Source organism: Sitophilus oryzae, unplaced genomic scaffold (assembly GCF_002938485.1).
Source record: "Sitophilus oryzae breed Bouriz unplaced genomic scaffold, Soryzae_2.0 scaffold_1500_pilon_pilon, whole genome shotgun sequence".
NCBI lineage: Eukaryota > Metazoa > Arthropoda > Insecta > Coleoptera > Curculionidae > Sitophilus > Sitophilus oryzae.
In genome coordinates, this window is record NW_022146171.1 from 3,474,641 (window position 1) to 3,492,042 (window position 17,402).

Here is a 17,402-nt window from a genome sequence, read left to right on the forward strand (position 1 = left end):
ATAGATTCGACTGCCTATTTTTTTGTATTGCCTAGTAGTTAACTCACTAAAACTAAGATAATTTTTCTTTCCTCATTAGAACCAAGATTTTCATAAGACATCCGCAAACACTTTTCCGTACTGAAGACGCTTTCCAACTGAAGAAAAACGACATAGCCTCTATTATACAAGCTCACTGGAAAGGTTGCTTACAAAGACGCAAATATTTGAAGATGAAAGAAGCAGTCATCGTTTTGCAGAAGAATGCGAGAAGATACCTTGCTAAGTCCAACGCTAAAAAACGAAGAGAGGCTGCTACTAAAATTAGAGCGTTAGTATTTCTAAAGATCCTGAAATTATTATTTATTACACCAGCATAGGTCCAAAATTATTGCATATTTTTGGGATATTTTAGTTTGGTAAAATCAAAAGATGTTCCAGAAAATTTTAATTTATAAAGTTAATGACTTGGTTAAGACCATATGACAGAGCTATTTCTGTATTATAAACTTTTATTACAACTAAATTTAATAAATAATAGAAATACAATTTACAAAATTAAAACATTTAAATTAAATTCAAAGTGCAAAAACAAACAATGAAGAAAATCTTTGAAATTATTAGTCTGTATTCCCCCTCGGGCATTACTTTCTGAAACAATTCCCATTCTTCAATTGCTGCAATTCTCAATTCTCTTAAAGTTAAGGGCGGGTTATTTCGTGATTTTAGGATATCCTGAGTATGTTCATATCTGGTGAATTAGCAGGCCATCGTAAACACGTTATTCCCTCTTCGTCAAAAAGTGGACAATTCGTCAAAAAATAGTGGTGTATTATCAGCAACTAAGATTAAGGGAATCTAATCTTTGAAACCAGACCAACTACGGTCGCTCGAGGATATTGCCAGAGATAGGGAAAATCATGGCGAACATGAGTACACATCTGCTAGACCAGAAAACGGACTATATGCTCACCAAACATGATTTTAGAAAAAAGATAATGATTGGCACCCCGACAAGAGAAGAAAGGGAAAGCAACCGAGGACCGAGTAATGAACACTCAAGAGATAGCAGTCTACACAGATGCTTCCGTAGCTTTAGGAGGCACAGGTATAGGCATTTTCTCAGAGGAACTAGACATCCGATAATCTTTAAGGCTCTCGGATGGCTGTAATGTTCTACAAGCAGAGGTTTAAGCTAAAAAGGAAGCGGCCAGGTGTATATGAGGGAAATTCGCTGATAGACAAATAGGAGATATCGATGGTGATATACTCTGAGCTCTGAGAGCTTAGGCGCTTTAAGAGGCATCACCATACAATCAGTGAGATCGAAAACTGTGATGGGCTGCCGAGAAGCTCTGCCCTGGCTGCGTCAAGGCGGGGCTACTCTGTGCTGGGTGCCAGGCCACAGCAATATGGTCGGCAACCAAGAAGCAGACAGATTCGTCAAAGAGGGAACTGGGGAAGAGGCCGTGGCAGATGACCCACAATTTTCTATCAACACCCTGAAGTGGAACTACTATCAAGGCCAAGCAACAAGAGACGTGGCAAAACCGTGAGGACTGCGCTACAGCTTAAAGACTGTGCCCAGTGGTAGAGAGCAAAAAGACAAAACAACTACTAGAGCACAAAAAGAACCTAGTATGCATAATAATTATTGTAGATGTCATCACTGGAAACTGCCCCACGGGGTAAACCTCGTGCGATGGAAGATTTCCAACGACGACTACTGCAGAGAATGCGGAGAGGAAGAAGAAACCATAGAGCACCTGCTGTGCCACTGTCCGGCACTGGAATACCGACACTTTAAAACTTTAGGGCAAGGTTTTTTGGATGGACTAAAGGAAGCAGCAGATCAATAAAGCTAACCAACATCAGCGACATAGGGAACTTTGCAAAGAGCTGGAAGTGCTTTAACGCAAAGAAAGAATGAGATGAAGGTTTGATACATTAATACAGGGGTATCGCAATGGGCTCAAGGCGGGAGTGAGGGATCAAACATGATCCCAAACCCCAGCAACGTAACCTAACCTAACCTATCATCAACGAAGACAAAATTTGTTTCAACTGCCCCTCGAAATAAACGCATAATTGCTGAGCTCTAGCTAATCTGGCTTGTCGTTCTGGAGCTTTCCAGATATGGATTCGTGGAGAATCCGCTACTAGGTCTATTCGTGTTTCATTAGAAAACATGACATTTTCCCAGTTTTAATTTTGTTCAAACGTTCCCTGTGCCCATTGTAATGTTTTTGCTGTTCTTTTAATTTTGAAACTCGCAAAGGTCTCCGACGATGTAAACTAACAGATCTTAATCGACGTACCAGTTCGTCTTGATTCAATAACTCCCTCAAGCCGTGCCAGCTCTCTATATAAAGCGCTCATTGTACTTAATGGCTTCTTTCTAGCAATTATTGTCACCTGACGATCTTGTGCTGCAGTAGTAAGCTCTTTCCAATCTCTTCCTGGTCGGTCCTTTAACATCATTGGTTTCACGAAACTTTTTAATTCGTGAAACATCACTTTGATTAACGTCTAGAATTTCTGCCAATTTATTTTGTAATAAACCTTGTTGTCGCAAAGTTAATATTCGGGTTCTGTTACAGTAGGAAATAGCAAATAACATCAACAACAAACATACATTAAAGTAGAAAAAACTTTTGGCACTTTTATACGATAATATGTGATCAGAATGCAGAAGAGCTAAAATACTACTAAACCGCACGACAGAAATGTATAAAATCTAATTAAATATAAAGAAATATTTCTTATCTTTATTTTTTGTTAAAATTTGTGCACAACATGTGAACCAATACCTATTTCTAAAAATACAAATATGCTCTATTTATCGATAGACAATAATTTTGGACATACATTTAAATTTATATATTCTTTAGATTTATTCATGGTTTTATCACTCGTCATGAATCGCCAAATGAAGACAACGAGAGATTCATACAAATTACAAAAGTCAACTGGTTGAAACGACTGGCTAAGAGTTTACCTCAAAATATCTTAAAACGAACTTGGCCTCCATGTCCCACAATATGCCAAGAAGCATCGGAATTATTGAGAGTTATGTACGATGCCAATTTATCAAGAAGATACAGGTAACATAAATTTCATATTATTTAAATATCTATACAGGGTCCGCCAATAGTGTGTCGGACATCTGTAGCTGCTAGGAATTTGTTTTAAGTGCAAACCTAATGTATATTACATAATCCTAAGATATTACTAAATATGTTTTAATAGTTTTAGATATATTAATACATAAATTAAAAAAATCACCCCTTTTTAAAAAAATTACATGGGATACAAAAATGTCCTGAAATCCAAACTATACTAGGTATTTACTATAGTTGTTGGTGTGTACACTACTTTGCTATACATATTGTAATCTTCTTAAACCATACAAGGTGTTCAAAAATCTATGCCAAACTTTCTAAAATATAAAATAACTTTTCTTGCTTTTTTTAAATGGAATACCTGCATATTATTTCTTTATTTTGATAAAAAAATAAAAAATTAATATTTTTTGTATTTAAAGTATTTTAAAATTATAAGCGGTTTCGCAAATATTTGCGGATGGCCCTTTCAGCGGTAAAATACCAGTAGGGTTTCCAAACCGGGATCCGGTGTAATACAGGGTGTTTCAAAAAACATGTGCCATCCTTCGTGGGGAGATTCCTCATGTAAAAATAAAATATATTTTTCATATCAACATAGGTCCGATTCTGCTTTATTTTGTAGCTGGTCTTAAAGTCTTAATATTTTTGCGATTTATTATAATTTGCTTCCAAGTACTTTTAGTGTTTCGAATGAAATTTTGAGGGTAAAAGTTACTATAAATGCGACATATTTTAAAGCTAAAAAAGTGTCGACATATTCACCAGTGACGTGCATATGGGTTATCACTGGAATATTTTCCTAAAAAAATCATGTACGCCACTGTTTTTTTTGTCTTGTTAGCGAAATAGTGTAAGCAGTTTAATGCCTATTAAAAGTTGTCTCTTGATATTTTGTCGATTTCGGCTTCCTTGATGAGATAAACGCAACCCAAGCAACACAGATAGTTCCAAATCCCTTCGGTTTAAGACTGGCTACCAAAACATAGTTCCTGGGTGCACCCTGTTACCTAATTTGTCACTATATCCGGTAATACCACTGCAAAGTATTTTTGGATAGTATCTGTTACCACCCTGTTACTAGTCATTTGGAATTTAAACACCCAAAATTAAGGTAGCAAATGGGTTGTTGCGTCTAGTAAGACACAAGTCTGTCCGTTACCACAAGAATAAAGATCAATAAAATTGTTTGTTCACTGCGCTGCTAGTGGAACTTCCTAGACAAGTTCACCAGGATAAAGGGTTTATTGGATTAAATTTAGAAGAGTATGACTGGACTCGATATGACAATAAATTATTTTAAATTTATTTTTGAAAATTCATACACATATTATTATTATGTATAATTGTCGTATTTTCTATATATTTGTAAAGTTCTTATAGCTGCATTTTTCTAGAAATGTCGAGTTAGTGACTACTGATGAATTTAAAGATAAAACAGAGCTCAGAGAAGAAAGTAACATAAGTCAGGAACTAAGGCATTGGGCATTAAAACACCAAATTAGCCACATTGCTTTAACAGATTTACTTGGTATACTAAAAATGTTGACGACGGCTTACCTCCATTTAAGAGTTCTCCATTAGAATTTTGGCCGATACTCCTAAAAATGCATGAATATCCTTGCGATCAACCCATGGTGGCAGCTATTAATTGTGGCAAGTCAAAACCTCCATTACAAGAATTTTTACATGATTTTGTAACAGAATTAAATGAGATTTTGGAGACTGGAATTAAAGTAAATCAGATTAGGGTGAAAGTAAAAATTTGATTATCTCATTCATCATTTTTTTTATTCAATTGTTTTTGGTCAATTCATGTTTCACCGGAAAAGACAACTTTTGATTTTTAAATGGCACCCTCAATATTTTTTGCTTAATTCAATAGAAAATGACACTCTGAATAGAATGACATATCATAATACGACATTTTCTCATATGGTTTATTTGAAATTGTAACATCGGTTCATAACGGCAATTTGACTCGAAATATCAAGTGTGTGGTACCAAATTATTCGTAAAAATGCCTTTTTTCAAATATGCTAATAAGTCATCCTCGTTCCATTTGAAAAAACTGAGATATGATTAAAAATACAATTTAGGCATCTTTTAACCAGTCAGGACAAGACACGAAAAACATTAAAAGATCAAATATATTTTTCTAAGGCTCCTAGATAAAAAATTAGTGTTCTTAAATTGTTTTGAGCTTAGAGGTAGGCGGAACGTTATAGAAACATATGGAACTATATTGTCACAAAATGCCTGATTGTCCGACTTTTTGGGTGTTCAAAGTAACTTTCTAGTTCCAGTAGTTACCATAGTGTACAAAATTTAAATACATTTAAGAATAACAAAGTTCCGAATTAGTAACCGATACTACAAAGTAACTTTTGAGTAGTAACAATTTAATCACTGGAAGTAGCGGATCTTTTATAGTAAAAAATGGGTAGTCCCTGCTACTTCATAGGGAACAGCCTAACTTTATCGTAGCGAAGTGTGCGTCAGCCATTTTTTACTGTTAGACATTTTTTAATTAAATTTATTTGTTAATATATTTTCATTTTTTCTTTATTTTCCCAAGTTTTATAGTGCTTTAAGCATTTATTTTTCCAATTAGAACTCGAATACACTTTCGTGCATTACGAAATATTATTTTTAATATTTTTGATATTATTTTTTGTCCTTAAATATCTACAAAATTGAATCAGTTCGAAGGCGCGTTAAAATATTTCCATCTAACTCGGTAATATTTGTCAGTAAACTGACGTGCGTTATTATATTAGTCCTGGAAGTGTCCGAAATACGCGATTAAAAACCATCATTTTCCTCATAAACATAACACGCCATTATTAACTTAACTTTAACATGGCCATGCACCGCGGCTGTCATATCATATTATTATTTTATTTCAAAACGTTTTTTAAAAGTAGAGGTCGCTAGAAGAATGTTTTGCTACTATATAGTAGCAGTTACCAGGCGGCTACGTAGGGGCGACCAGTCCGCTACGTAGCAGGATAGTGGCCGCTACTACCCTTTCACTTTATAGTTACGAAATATAGTGGCAGCGTTAGTCCCTGGGACCACCCGGTATACTACCCCGTTACCCTAAATTCTTCCCCATTTTAGTAACAGTTACGTGGCGGCTACCTGGCGGCAACGTAGCCGTCGATAGTGGCAGTCTACTTGATGGTCGCTTTTGTAGTCCCAGGAACGTACCTGCTACTATCTGTGTTGCTTGGGAATTTTATTAATTTGCTTTCATCCAAGTCTAATAGCAACTTTTAAAAAAAAATATCATTAACTTGCGAAAGTTTTAAATAAGTACTCGTTGATTCCTCATCAAAAAATATGAAAAAAAGTTCCTATAAATATGGGTATGGAAATGCATAGTTTTAGAGTTATAGGATGTTAAAACTTTTTAAAATTAGTTTTTTTGTAATTATATCTTAAATACCATTATTTTTTTATTTGAAATTGCTGTAGGTAGGACTAATAGTAATAATAATAATAGTAATAATATTTAATATAAAGTTAGGTAAAATATATAATTTATTAATTTTATTTTTGTTGTAATTTTATTAATTATTGTGACTAATAAAATTGCGTTTATCTCATCAAGGAAGCCAAATTTGACAAAATATCAAGAGATAACATTTAATTAGCCTTAAAGGGACAATACAATTTTGATATCAAGAGAAAAAAAGTCAGTGGCGCACATGTTTTTTTTTGAAAAATAATCCAGTGATAACCCATATGCACGTCCTTGATGAATTAATCTACACTATTTTTGCATTAAAATATGTAGCTCTTATAGTAACTTTTACCCTCAAAATTTCATTCAATTCACTAAAAGTACTTGGAAGAAAATTATAATAAATCGAAAAAATATTAAGACTTTAACACCCTGTAGCTACGAAACAAAGCAGAATCGGACCTATGTTGATATGAAAAATAAATCTTATTTTTACGTGAGGAATCTCCCCACGAGAGATGGCACATGTTTTTTGAAACACCCTGTATTTGTCGCCGAAATCCCGATATTAAATCCCGGAATCACTAAAATCTTGAAAAAATTAAAAGTCCAATCTAAAATGATTAGAATTAATACACTTTAGTCATTCTAAGATCACATTTTATTTATATAAGCAGATTATTACCTTAATAAAAGCATATTATATTATTATTAATTTTTTTATAGGTTGGCACTGACACCTGAAAGAAAACAACAGTTTGAACTCAAGGTTTTAGCAGAAAGCTTATTTAAAGGTACATTGTAATTTTTAAAGATAAATTAAAATACGATTAAATAAATATAAAATTTGTGTTACTATTCCTTTAGGAAAGAAGAAAAGTTATGCTTCCAGTGTTCCAGAATGGTTTGTCAAAGACAGAGTATCCGAGCATAGTTTGGCACTCAAATCTGGATACTCAACACAACTTAATGGGGATAAAGAAGTAGTACGTATTAAATATCAATTATTTTCTTTCAAAAGTCTTTTAAACTTTTTAAATAATATTTTATACAGGGTGTATAAAAAACATGTGCCATCTCTCGTGGGGAGATTCCTCACGTAAAAATACGATTTATTTTTCATATCAGCGGAGGTCCGATTCTGCTTTGTCTTGTAGATACAGGGTGTAAAGTCTTAATATTTTTTCGATTTATTATAATATTCTTCCAAATATTTTTAGCGTTTCGAACGAAATTTTGAGGGTAAAAGTAATTTAAAACTTTCGCAAGTTAATAATATTAAAATTTTTAAAGGTTGCTATTAGACTTAGATCAAGGCAAATTATTAAAATTGCGTTTATCTCATCAAGGAGGCCGAAATCAACAAAATATTAAGGGACAACTTTTAATCGGCATTAAACTGCTTACACTATTTCGCTAACAAGAGCAAAAATGTCAGTGGCGTACATGTTTTTTTTTAGAAAAATATTCCAGTGATAACCATTATGCACGTCCCTGGTGAATATGTTGACCGCTTTTTACCTTTAAAATATGTCGCATTTATAGTAGTTTTTACTTTCAAAATTTCATTCAAAACGCTAAAAGTACTAGGAAAAAAATTATAATAAATCGAAAAAATATTAAGACTTTAACATCCTGTATCTACAAGACAAATCAGAATCGGACCTATGTTGATATGAAAAATAAATCTTATTTTTACGCGAGGAATCTCCCCACGAGAAATGGCACATGCTTTTTAAAACACCCTGTAGAAACCTTGAGACAGTAGAAAAAAAAATCATGAAAATATTTTTACTACCTGTAATTAAGTGCCTACTTTGAAATATCTATATAGTATTTTTACTTAGTTTTCCAAAAGCAGTCACCTAATTATTTACACCCTGTTGATATACAGAATGTCCTATGTATATATACCGGGTGCGTCTTGAAAGTGGCTCACCTCTATGACTTTTTTATTTTTTCAAATAAAAAAAAAAGAAATTTGGTATGTATATGACATAAATTAGGATTGATTGACGTATTCAATTGTTTTTTGTCACTTCCTGTTTCACCGGAAATGACTACAACTTTTGATTTTTAAATGGCACCCTCGGTATATTTGTACTTTATTCGATGGAATATGACACTCTGAATACAATGACATATCACAATGCATGTCAACTTTTGACATTTTCATTTAATGAAAAATCATATTTGAAATTTCAATCTAGAGTGCCATGTCCGCGTAAAAAACACTAATTTTTGATCAAGGAGCCCTGGAAAAATAGATTTAATCATCTTATGTTTTTCGTGTCTTGTCCTGGCCGGTTAAAAGATGTCCAAATCGTATTTTTAATCATGATTAATTTTTTTCAAATAGAACAAGGGTGGCCCGCTAGCATATTTGGAAAAATCATTTTTTTGCGAATAATTTGGTCCCACACACTTGTTATTTTCAGTCAAATTCTCGTTAAGACACGCATGATCAATTTCAAATAAACCCATATGCGAAAATATCAAAAGTTGACGTGTGATATTATGTAAGTCTATTCAGAGTGTCTTTTTCTATCGAATAAAGTAGAAACATACCGAGGGTGCCATTTAAAAATCAAGAGTTGTAGTAATTTCCGGTGAAACAGGAAGTAACCAAAAACAATTATTGAATACGCCAATCAGTACTCGTCAATCAATCCTAATTTATGTCATATACTACCTTACCAAATTTCGTTTTTTTATCAGAAAAAAATAAAAAAATAGGGGTGAGCCACTTTTGAGACGCACCCGGTATAAAGGATGCACACTAGAGAATTTCGTAAACTAGAGATACAAAGATGATTAAATTAGAGAAAAGTTGCGCCTTGCAACCCTACGACCTACAACGCCATGATTCGAAATCTAAAATATGTTCTTGCTTGTTTTTTAATTTAAAATTCTTGAGGATGATACCCAAAAGTATATATTTTTTGGACATCATTGTACTTGACGTCAAAAGCTTTTAAAAAATATTAAGTCCGAAATAAAAAATCAAGGTCCGCATTGAAAAATATAAAGTTGATGAACCAGGACTCGAAAGGACTCGAAACGTCAGATGAAAACTCTAATAACATTAACTTGTAGAGCAGGAAAAGTAGATTTCCAACCAAAAAAAAAGGGTATTTCCAACTACAGTTTTTGTTTTTTAGTATGCAACATCAGTAATGAAGTATGACCGACACGGATATAAACCAAGAGAACGCATCATCATAGTTACGCAAAACAACCTGCACGTTCTTGAATGCAAAGGTTCAGTCAAGCAGAAACATGTCTTACCACTGAGAAAACTACAATTTGTTGTAACTCACGAAAACGACAAGTTCCTTTTGGTTAGGATACCTGAAGACTTACTTAAAAAGGATAAGGTATATGATATTTCCAATTTCCTTTCATTTCTGGACAATATATGTATACAAGAGTCCTTCACAGTAGGGGAGCCCAATATGCTAAATAAGGAGCACACGGGAAAACGATGAATGTCCAAAAACGATAAAGCGTTTTTTTAATTCGCATGGACTTTTGTATTTTTTCCCATTTTTAAATGCCTGTTTCTATGCGACCGTTATCGATATTCCCGTTTCTTTAGGTACCTTTTTAAGAGGAAAAATGTTATGCATTAAAATGAAATTAGCATTCAAAAAAAAGTTTCAAAAATTCCAAATTTTCAAAAAAAATTTTTCGCGAGGAAACCTCATAATCGTGTTTCTGGGGTAGAAATATACCAGCTCTAAAAATATTTGCACTTATTTAAGACTCATCCTGTATTATGCTCCTTTACTGGTGGTGAAAAAATGACAGTCAATTAATAGTGTAGGTATGTGTCCCACATATTAGTCTAAGAATCACACTTATAATGATTTTAGTTACGTTGGCTTTGGAAATCTTCAGATTATATTATTCGCGTGATTCTTGAAAGAAAAATGTCTATACCTATGTGGCGAATTCGTCTCTCCAAAAAGTCATATGGGTATTTCGCCACTGCAAGAAAAGCTACAAAATAAAATAGTTTTTTTAAAACACGGCTGCGTTAATCCAACGGAGACTAATTGCCAGCAGTGGTCTACTAATAAACAAATTTGCCTAACGGACAAAAAAAAATGATTTTTTTTTTAACAAAACGTCAACGATTTTTGTAGACCTGTTTTAAAAAAACTAAAAATAGTTGCATTTAGAAATTTAAAGTTTTTTTCTTTGTTCTTTGTGTTTTTTTTTGCTTCTGACGACGGAAAGAGACATACTTTCCGAAACGTTGAGCGTTTTTTTGTCCGTTAGGGAAATTTGTTTATTAATAGACCTCTGCTGATAATTAGCCTCCGTTGGATTAACGCCCAGCAGTGTTTACAAAAAATAACTTATTTTATTTTATAGATTTTTTGCAGTGGCGAAATACCCATAGGACTTTTTTGGAGATACATCTACAGAAAACAGATTGTTATACAGGGTGGTACGAACTCTATTCCGGAAACTTCGGCAGCATATTATGCAAATAAAAATAAGTAAGAAAATTCGTATAAACGTATGTCCTAAAATGCTTCCTTTTCAGATATGAAATGAATTTTCATCCAAATACCGAATTTAGTTCAGAAATCATTTGAAAAAAATCGAAATAAAAATGAAACTTCTACGCCCTGTATCGCCGAAACGAAGCATTTTAGGACATAAGTTTATACGATTTTTTTACTTATTTTTATGTGCAGAATATGCTGCCGAAGTTTCCGGAATACAGTTCGGACCACCCTGTATATTATGATTTTTTTATAAGTTTATTACCACTGCAACTCTGAAACCCCTGTGGATACAGGGTTAGTCACCTCTTTCAACACGGAGTATTCGTAATAACACGATTAGATTTTTAAAAATTTAAATTATAAGAAAATGCATTTTTTACGAAAACCTGAAGAGCTAGGTAAAAAATGGTAAAATACAATTTGATAGACAATTAAATCCTTTTGTATTGTTTGAGTCTCGTAACATATACAGGGTGTTCCACTTAAGTTAAACAAGTTATTGCCGTTTAAAGCTAGAAATTAAGTATTTAAAATATATTTTTAGACACTGTGAATAAGTAGTATTATTTTTATTATTGCGACACAAAATTTAGTAAATAGAAAAAGTTCAGTACAATACTTGGTTTTAAAAGCTTAAATATGAGCTTAAATACGTCTAGAGAAATGAAGATAAAGCATTAAAAATATGGTTACCGTGAGGTGGGGTGACTTTGCCCAATTCTGAATTTTAAATCGTGTTTATTTCAAAAATTGTTGTATTTTCTCAAATGCGCATGGTCTATGCTATAAGTGGTAATAAGGACAATACAACAATAATACGCTTTTTTGTTTATTAAACAAATATATATATATAAAAAAGTAAAAAACTGGATGGGCAAAGTTAGTTGCTTATATGGGGTGTCTTTACCCTCTTCCTTATTTTTATTGATAGACCAAAGCCACCCCATTTAAAAGCATAATTACGTAAAATATGCTTCATCACCCTCAATATTATAACGAACTTCTGCATAATACTTACCTCAATATAGCGTGGTTAACTATTGCAGCCACGTCGAAGTTTGAAACGCACAAAATAGGCTTTAAAAACAGATTTGGCTTCACAGCACTGTAAATGCTACATCGCAACTGACGGCAAGCGTTTAGCGACGTTTTGGGACACTCTGTACCTTTTGAAAATAATTTTAAATTGTAGCTTTAGTAATCCTCCAACGATCCCATTACTCACATTTTCTAAAAATCTGATCATTTGGTTACAATACTCCGTCTCGAGTGTGGTGAATAACCCTGTATATTAATGTTAAAAATCTTACCTTATTTCACAGGGCGATCTGCTGTTAGAAGTACCACACTTGATAGAAGCCATCACAGCTATTATAAAAGTCACAAACGATCGGAACGCACTGACAATTATCGATGCTACTACGTGAGTATATTTTTATAAAGGTTAATCAACTTAAAACCACATTAAACACATTTTTAGAATCGAACATCACATGAACGGTAAAAATGGAACCATAGAAATACAACTTGGTTCACCAGAAAGTATTCACAAAAATAAGAGCGGGCATTTACTTATAGTAAGTTTTATTCTAAATTCTATTGTACCGTATGATCGAGAAAAAACGTCGTCAGCGATGGCTATGGAATGAAGATCGCTGTCATTTTATATGTAAATTTATATGGGAAATGTCATTGATGGTCATTTCCCAGCCAACTGGACGCCGTTTTTTTTCGATCATACAGTATTATCAATATATTCTCTACTCTTTGGTACTATTCTATTGAAGTAGGCTGTAAAATTGACAATTATAAGTTTTGATGGATATAGATTTTTTACATAGCATAGATAAATGCAACAAGTTTAGACTGGAAAGCCCGTAAAAATTTTAGGTCGCGAAATTATTTTGGGTCGCGACCGTTATACGCGATCTGGCGCTGCTATAGCGGTCGCTAAGAACAACGGCAAACAAAAGCAGAAATAATTTTCTCTTGTCAAAGTCAGAATCTTCAAAAATCATAATAATCTTTCAAAATCTAAACTGCTCTCATTAAAGAAATTCCGAAAAGTGTTTATAGCGTCCATTTTCAAAGTAATAATTGCTATCTTGTGAGTTTAATTCAAGTTTTATTTACTCGAACCGGTGATAATTGTGAAAAAGTGGCATTAAAAACTTAAAAAGCTGTGCTGTGAAATGTGAACTGCAAAAACCATCGTGGATCGTGGCATAACGTCGGTTTCCAATGCTTCATAGGTATTTCATACATACGTCCTTATATAAAATAAAGTTTCTTGTATGCAACACACTGTCTTTTATTTATAAAATTAAACGAAAATAATAATAAATTTGAATAAACAATACGTGGCGATATAATTCCGGAAAAAGCCGAACCGCTCCGAAATTTTCAAAAGTTTTAGGTCGCGACCGTTGCAAGAATAGCGCCAAATAGTGTTTACATTGTCCTTATGGGCACTTTCCAATCTAAACTTGTTTCATTTATCTATGTTACATAGTTCTGGCGTAACTTTTGATTAATAATAAACTTAATAATAAATTTATTTTTTTTAGGTTGCATCTCCTTAGGCCATTACAAACTAAGTACAAATCAAGGAACAAAAAGCTATAAAATTATTTTTATTTTTTACTTCCATATTTTTCCTACAAAAAATACTTTTTTATAATTTTAGAACGTTGTTGTTTAATTTATTCTTATATTGTTAAAAAATAAATAAAATATTTTAAATGTAAATTATTTACATTTGCATCATGCTTCCATGTATTTTATATAAAAGCTTTAACTTTTTTGGAGATTAATTTTACCAATCAGTGCCATTCTATGTATGCATAGGTACTAAAAAGAATTTTCTTCCAAAAAATAAACTATATTTTATAATTATATAAATCTGTATAAATAAAAAAATAGAACTAAAAAAGTCGTGTTTTTATTTCTGGACAATTTTGTCAAGTAGGCAGATTAAAACAATAGCTCAACCAGGCTGAACTGAAATTGACATCTCAATAGTGAAATTACATCAAATATCAAATTAAAAATTGTAATATTTATACTTTTTCAATTGCATATTTAATATTACAAGGAGTATTATACTATTGCTATAATTTAAACTATGATATCTTCACAAGAAGAGATGGAAAATTCCATTACCTGCATAGAAAATCTCTTCAGGGTAATCTACCCTTATCTGTTTTATTAATAAAAGTACAATAAACTTTTTTTGGTGTTATATTCAAATAATATAAAAATATATACCTATATTTAAATTAGGCTTAAAACAAATATTATTATAGAACAAATCCCTGGAAGAAGAAAATTATTCGCTCTTGTCTGATTTTAAAGGTTTTCTATCAGATGAATTAACATTTCAAGCAAAAAATGAAGAAACATTAAAAGAAAATATAAATACTCTCCAAGCCATGAACAACAATGATATAAAAAATAAATATAAAGAACTTCAAGGTATAATAAATAATAAGCTTGAAATACAGAAAATAATATTTTTTAACTTTTTGATATTCTCACAGAAAAATTCCAGACCTCCCAGAATTATTTCAATAAAATTAAGAAGGAAATGAGTGATTTCGCGTATAAAAGTAACGCCGAAAAAAATATACTACAAGCAAAATATGAACAGAAAAGACAGGAAATATCTTTGGAATATAATAATAGGATCACAGCACTTTTAAAAGATTTAGAAAAAAATAAAATAGCAAATATGAATGCCGGTAAATAAAAATTATATATAAACTTGATTGCAAACATATAACTTAAAAATTTCAGAAAAAAGCCTCAGAGATGAAATATCTTTGGAAAAAGCCACAAAAAATATACGGTTAAATAATCTAAAAGTGGGTTTACAAAAGCAAATTTTGGAACTCAATAATGTCTTGACCAATGTAAGAAGTGAGCATAAAGATCTCTTAAAAGAACTCACATCATTAAAAGAAGAACAAGTAAGTGTAAATCTTTTTAATTCTCTGAATATCACCTATTTTTTTTTAGAACACGAATACTGCAGATTATAAAAAAAATGCTGTGTTGGAGTTTAATACACCCAATACTGAATTAAATAGAAATTATAATACACCAATATGTAATCAATATTCTTATCCAAAAACTTACACACCTGTTATTCAACATGAAGATAATGTAATAAATATCCAAAGTACAGGCAATATTTCTAGTCACAGTATCAAACCATATCAAAGTAATAATAAAAATTATGTATCTAATAACCCTTCGAAAATGTATACACCTAAGAACCATGATAGCAATATATATGACCTGTCATGTGATGGAGATGGTAATATTTCAAATAATATAAAAAAGTAAAACGTTACATTTGGAATTTTTAGGTGAAAATGTCAATAAAAATGATTCAATTTCCAGCACTAACTCATCCAAAAATAATAAAGAAAACATTATACAAAGAAAACCAGTTCTTTTTGGAAATAACAAAGGTTCAAAACGATTTTGTAACTTCAAAAAGTAACAATAAAAGTGTGTTTATTATCCTTAAAACAGTCAATAACAACAATTTTACTTAAATATTTAATAATAAAGTTAATAATTTAAAAGATTTAATTTTTTATTTTCAATTTTCTTAGTTAATTTTATTTTAATCTTCTCTCCAAGTTGTTTCAACTTCATCAGTTCTATACCTCTGAGTAACAGTGGACTCCTCCCACTTCATTCTAGTTCCAGACCGAAACATTTCAGCCCCTGCATGAGCTATCATAACACCATTATCAATACAAAATCTTTCGTCAGTTGCAAACAGTGTTGAGCCACGTTCTTTGCACATTTCGTTCATCATTTCTTGCAGACGCAGATTACAACCTACACCTCCAACTATAAGTAAAATAAATTGACAAATAGTTTATTATTTTACAAGTTAAAAAATTTGTTAAATACCAATTAAAACTTCGCTTGAATTACAATGTGCTAAAGCCCTCTCTGTAGTTTCGACTAGCATAGCAAATATAGTTTCTTGAAGTGAAAAACATAGATCTTCAGGAGAATATCCTTCTTTTAATAAACTACTTGTTCTTTCTTCCATATAACTAAGTATTCCTGAAAAACTGACATCCATTCCTTTCACACAATATGGCAAAGGTATGTATTTTTGTCCTTTTTTAGCCAGTTGTTCTATATTATAGCCTGGACTTGGATCGTTAGAGATTTTTAAAACTCGGGCAAATCTATCTAAACAATTTCCTACAGCAATATCTATAGTCTCTCCAAATATCCTGTATCTTTTTCTAGCGTAAGCTATAATCTGTGTATTACCTCCGCTCACATATAATACTGTCGGATTTTTTGCGTTTGTTATTAATCTACCCATTTCAATATCTTTAATAAATTAAGTATAAAAAATATATTACTTTAAATATCTATGATAACAAAATAAATATAAATATAAAAGGATACGACCAATACAGTGATTTACACCTAAAATTGGTTTATTCCATAACTGTGCAACTGTTCTAGCTACAATAGCAACTGTAGCTAGCGGTGCACCCATTCCAGGACCTTTTGTATAACACACAACATCAATGTCTTCACCAGATATCTACGAAACAAATCATCCAAATCAAATTTGGTTCGTCTTAAATATTCATAACATACTTTTGCCTCTTCCAAGGCTTTTTGAAGAACACTTAATATATGTTGTCTATGATGTTCAGCAGTTTCTTTAGGCATAAATCCTTCTCCTGGAGGTGTAATAAATGTAACTCTTGGATTAGATAAAACAACACCATCTTTAATGATTCCTACACCTAATTTATTGGCACTGCCTTCAAATCCAATAGCTATTACCATTTTTAAATTATAAATACTGATAAATATTCAGATTATAGTATATATTTTTTAAATAAGTTGGGTTAGCTTAACGTAGTGAAGTTAGCAACACAGCAATAGGTTAAAATATAAGACCACAGACCAATTTTAGTTGTTCTTCTTCTAAAGAAGAAGAATGGAACAATGACTCCAGAAATATCCAATTTGCGATCCAATCCAGATATGGCTTTTTTTTTCTTTTTTTTTTTCCTATTTTTGGCCACTTGTCTATTACGACATTCAGCCAGCTTATTTCTTGTTATTTAATTAGCGTTTAAAATTGGACAAATACAGACTCACACACACATTTAACACCCATGTCCGAGGCCGGAATCGAACCGGCGACCTTGCGTCTACTAGAATGCGGCGCAATCATTTCGACCACAAGGCCGACTCGATCCAATCCAGATATGGCTTCTTATTACCACAAATTAAAAGAGAAGAAGGATCGAGTAA

At 32.1% G+C, this 17,402-nt stretch overlaps 3 protein-coding genes across 5 annotated transcripts in view; 2 read left to right on the forward strand and 1 right to left on the reverse strand.

Annotated features, from left to right (window-relative positions):
* Positions 1 to 14,022, forward strand: part of LOC115878155 (unconventional myosin IC) — a 103,425-nt gene extending 89,403 nt beyond the window's left edge. For all 3 annotated transcript variants that reach the window (XM_030894539.1, XM_030894538.1, XM_030894537.1), the window contains 8 exons: positions 80 to 310; positions 2,871 to 3,083; positions 7,297 to 7,364; positions 7,438 to 7,556; positions 9,732 to 9,947; positions 12,413 to 12,513; positions 12,571 to 12,667; positions 13,658 to 14,022. In XM_030894539.1, the coding sequence (XP_030750399.1) occupies positions 80 to 310; positions 2,871 to 3,083; positions 7,297 to 7,364; positions 7,438 to 7,556; positions 9,732 to 9,947; positions 12,413 to 12,513; positions 12,571 to 12,667; positions 13,658 to 13,672 (1,060 nt within the window). In that variant the 3' untranslated portion in view covers positions 13,673 to 14,022. The remainder of the gene's footprint in view (positions 1 to 79; positions 311 to 2,870; positions 3,084 to 7,296; positions 7,365 to 7,437; positions 7,557 to 9,731; positions 9,948 to 12,412; positions 12,514 to 12,570; positions 12,668 to 13,657) is intronic.
* A 72-nt stretch (positions 14,023 to 14,094) lies between these two features.
* Positions 14,095 to 15,621, forward strand: LOC115878156 (coiled-coil domain-containing protein PF11_0455-like). The gene is made up of 6 exons (XM_030894540.1): positions 14,095 to 14,274; positions 14,396 to 14,564; positions 14,630 to 14,830; positions 14,886 to 15,058; positions 15,108 to 15,408; positions 15,461 to 15,621. The coding sequence occupies exons 1-6, from the start codon at positions 14,215 to 14,217 to the stop codon at positions 15,595 to 15,597; spliced, it is 1,041 nt and encodes a 346-aa protein (XP_030750400.1). The 5' UTR covers positions 14,095 to 14,214; the 3' UTR covers positions 15,598 to 15,621.
* Positions 15,622 to 15,683: 62 nt separating this feature from the next.
* Positions 15,684 to 17,025, reverse strand: LOC115878158 (probable tRNA N6-adenosine threonylcarbamoyltransferase). Its single transcript, XM_030894541.1, has 4 exons — positions 16,734 to 17,025; positions 16,536 to 16,677; positions 16,020 to 16,457; positions 15,684 to 15,956 (listed from the first exon to the last, which is right to left on the reverse strand). Exons 1-4 carry the CDS (start codon positions 16,926 to 16,928, stop codon positions 15,724 to 15,726), a joined length of 1,008 nt encoding a protein of 335 aa, XP_030750401.1. The 5' UTR covers positions 16,929 to 17,025; the 3' UTR covers positions 15,684 to 15,723.
* Positions 17,026 to 17,402: the final 377 nt, after the last annotated feature.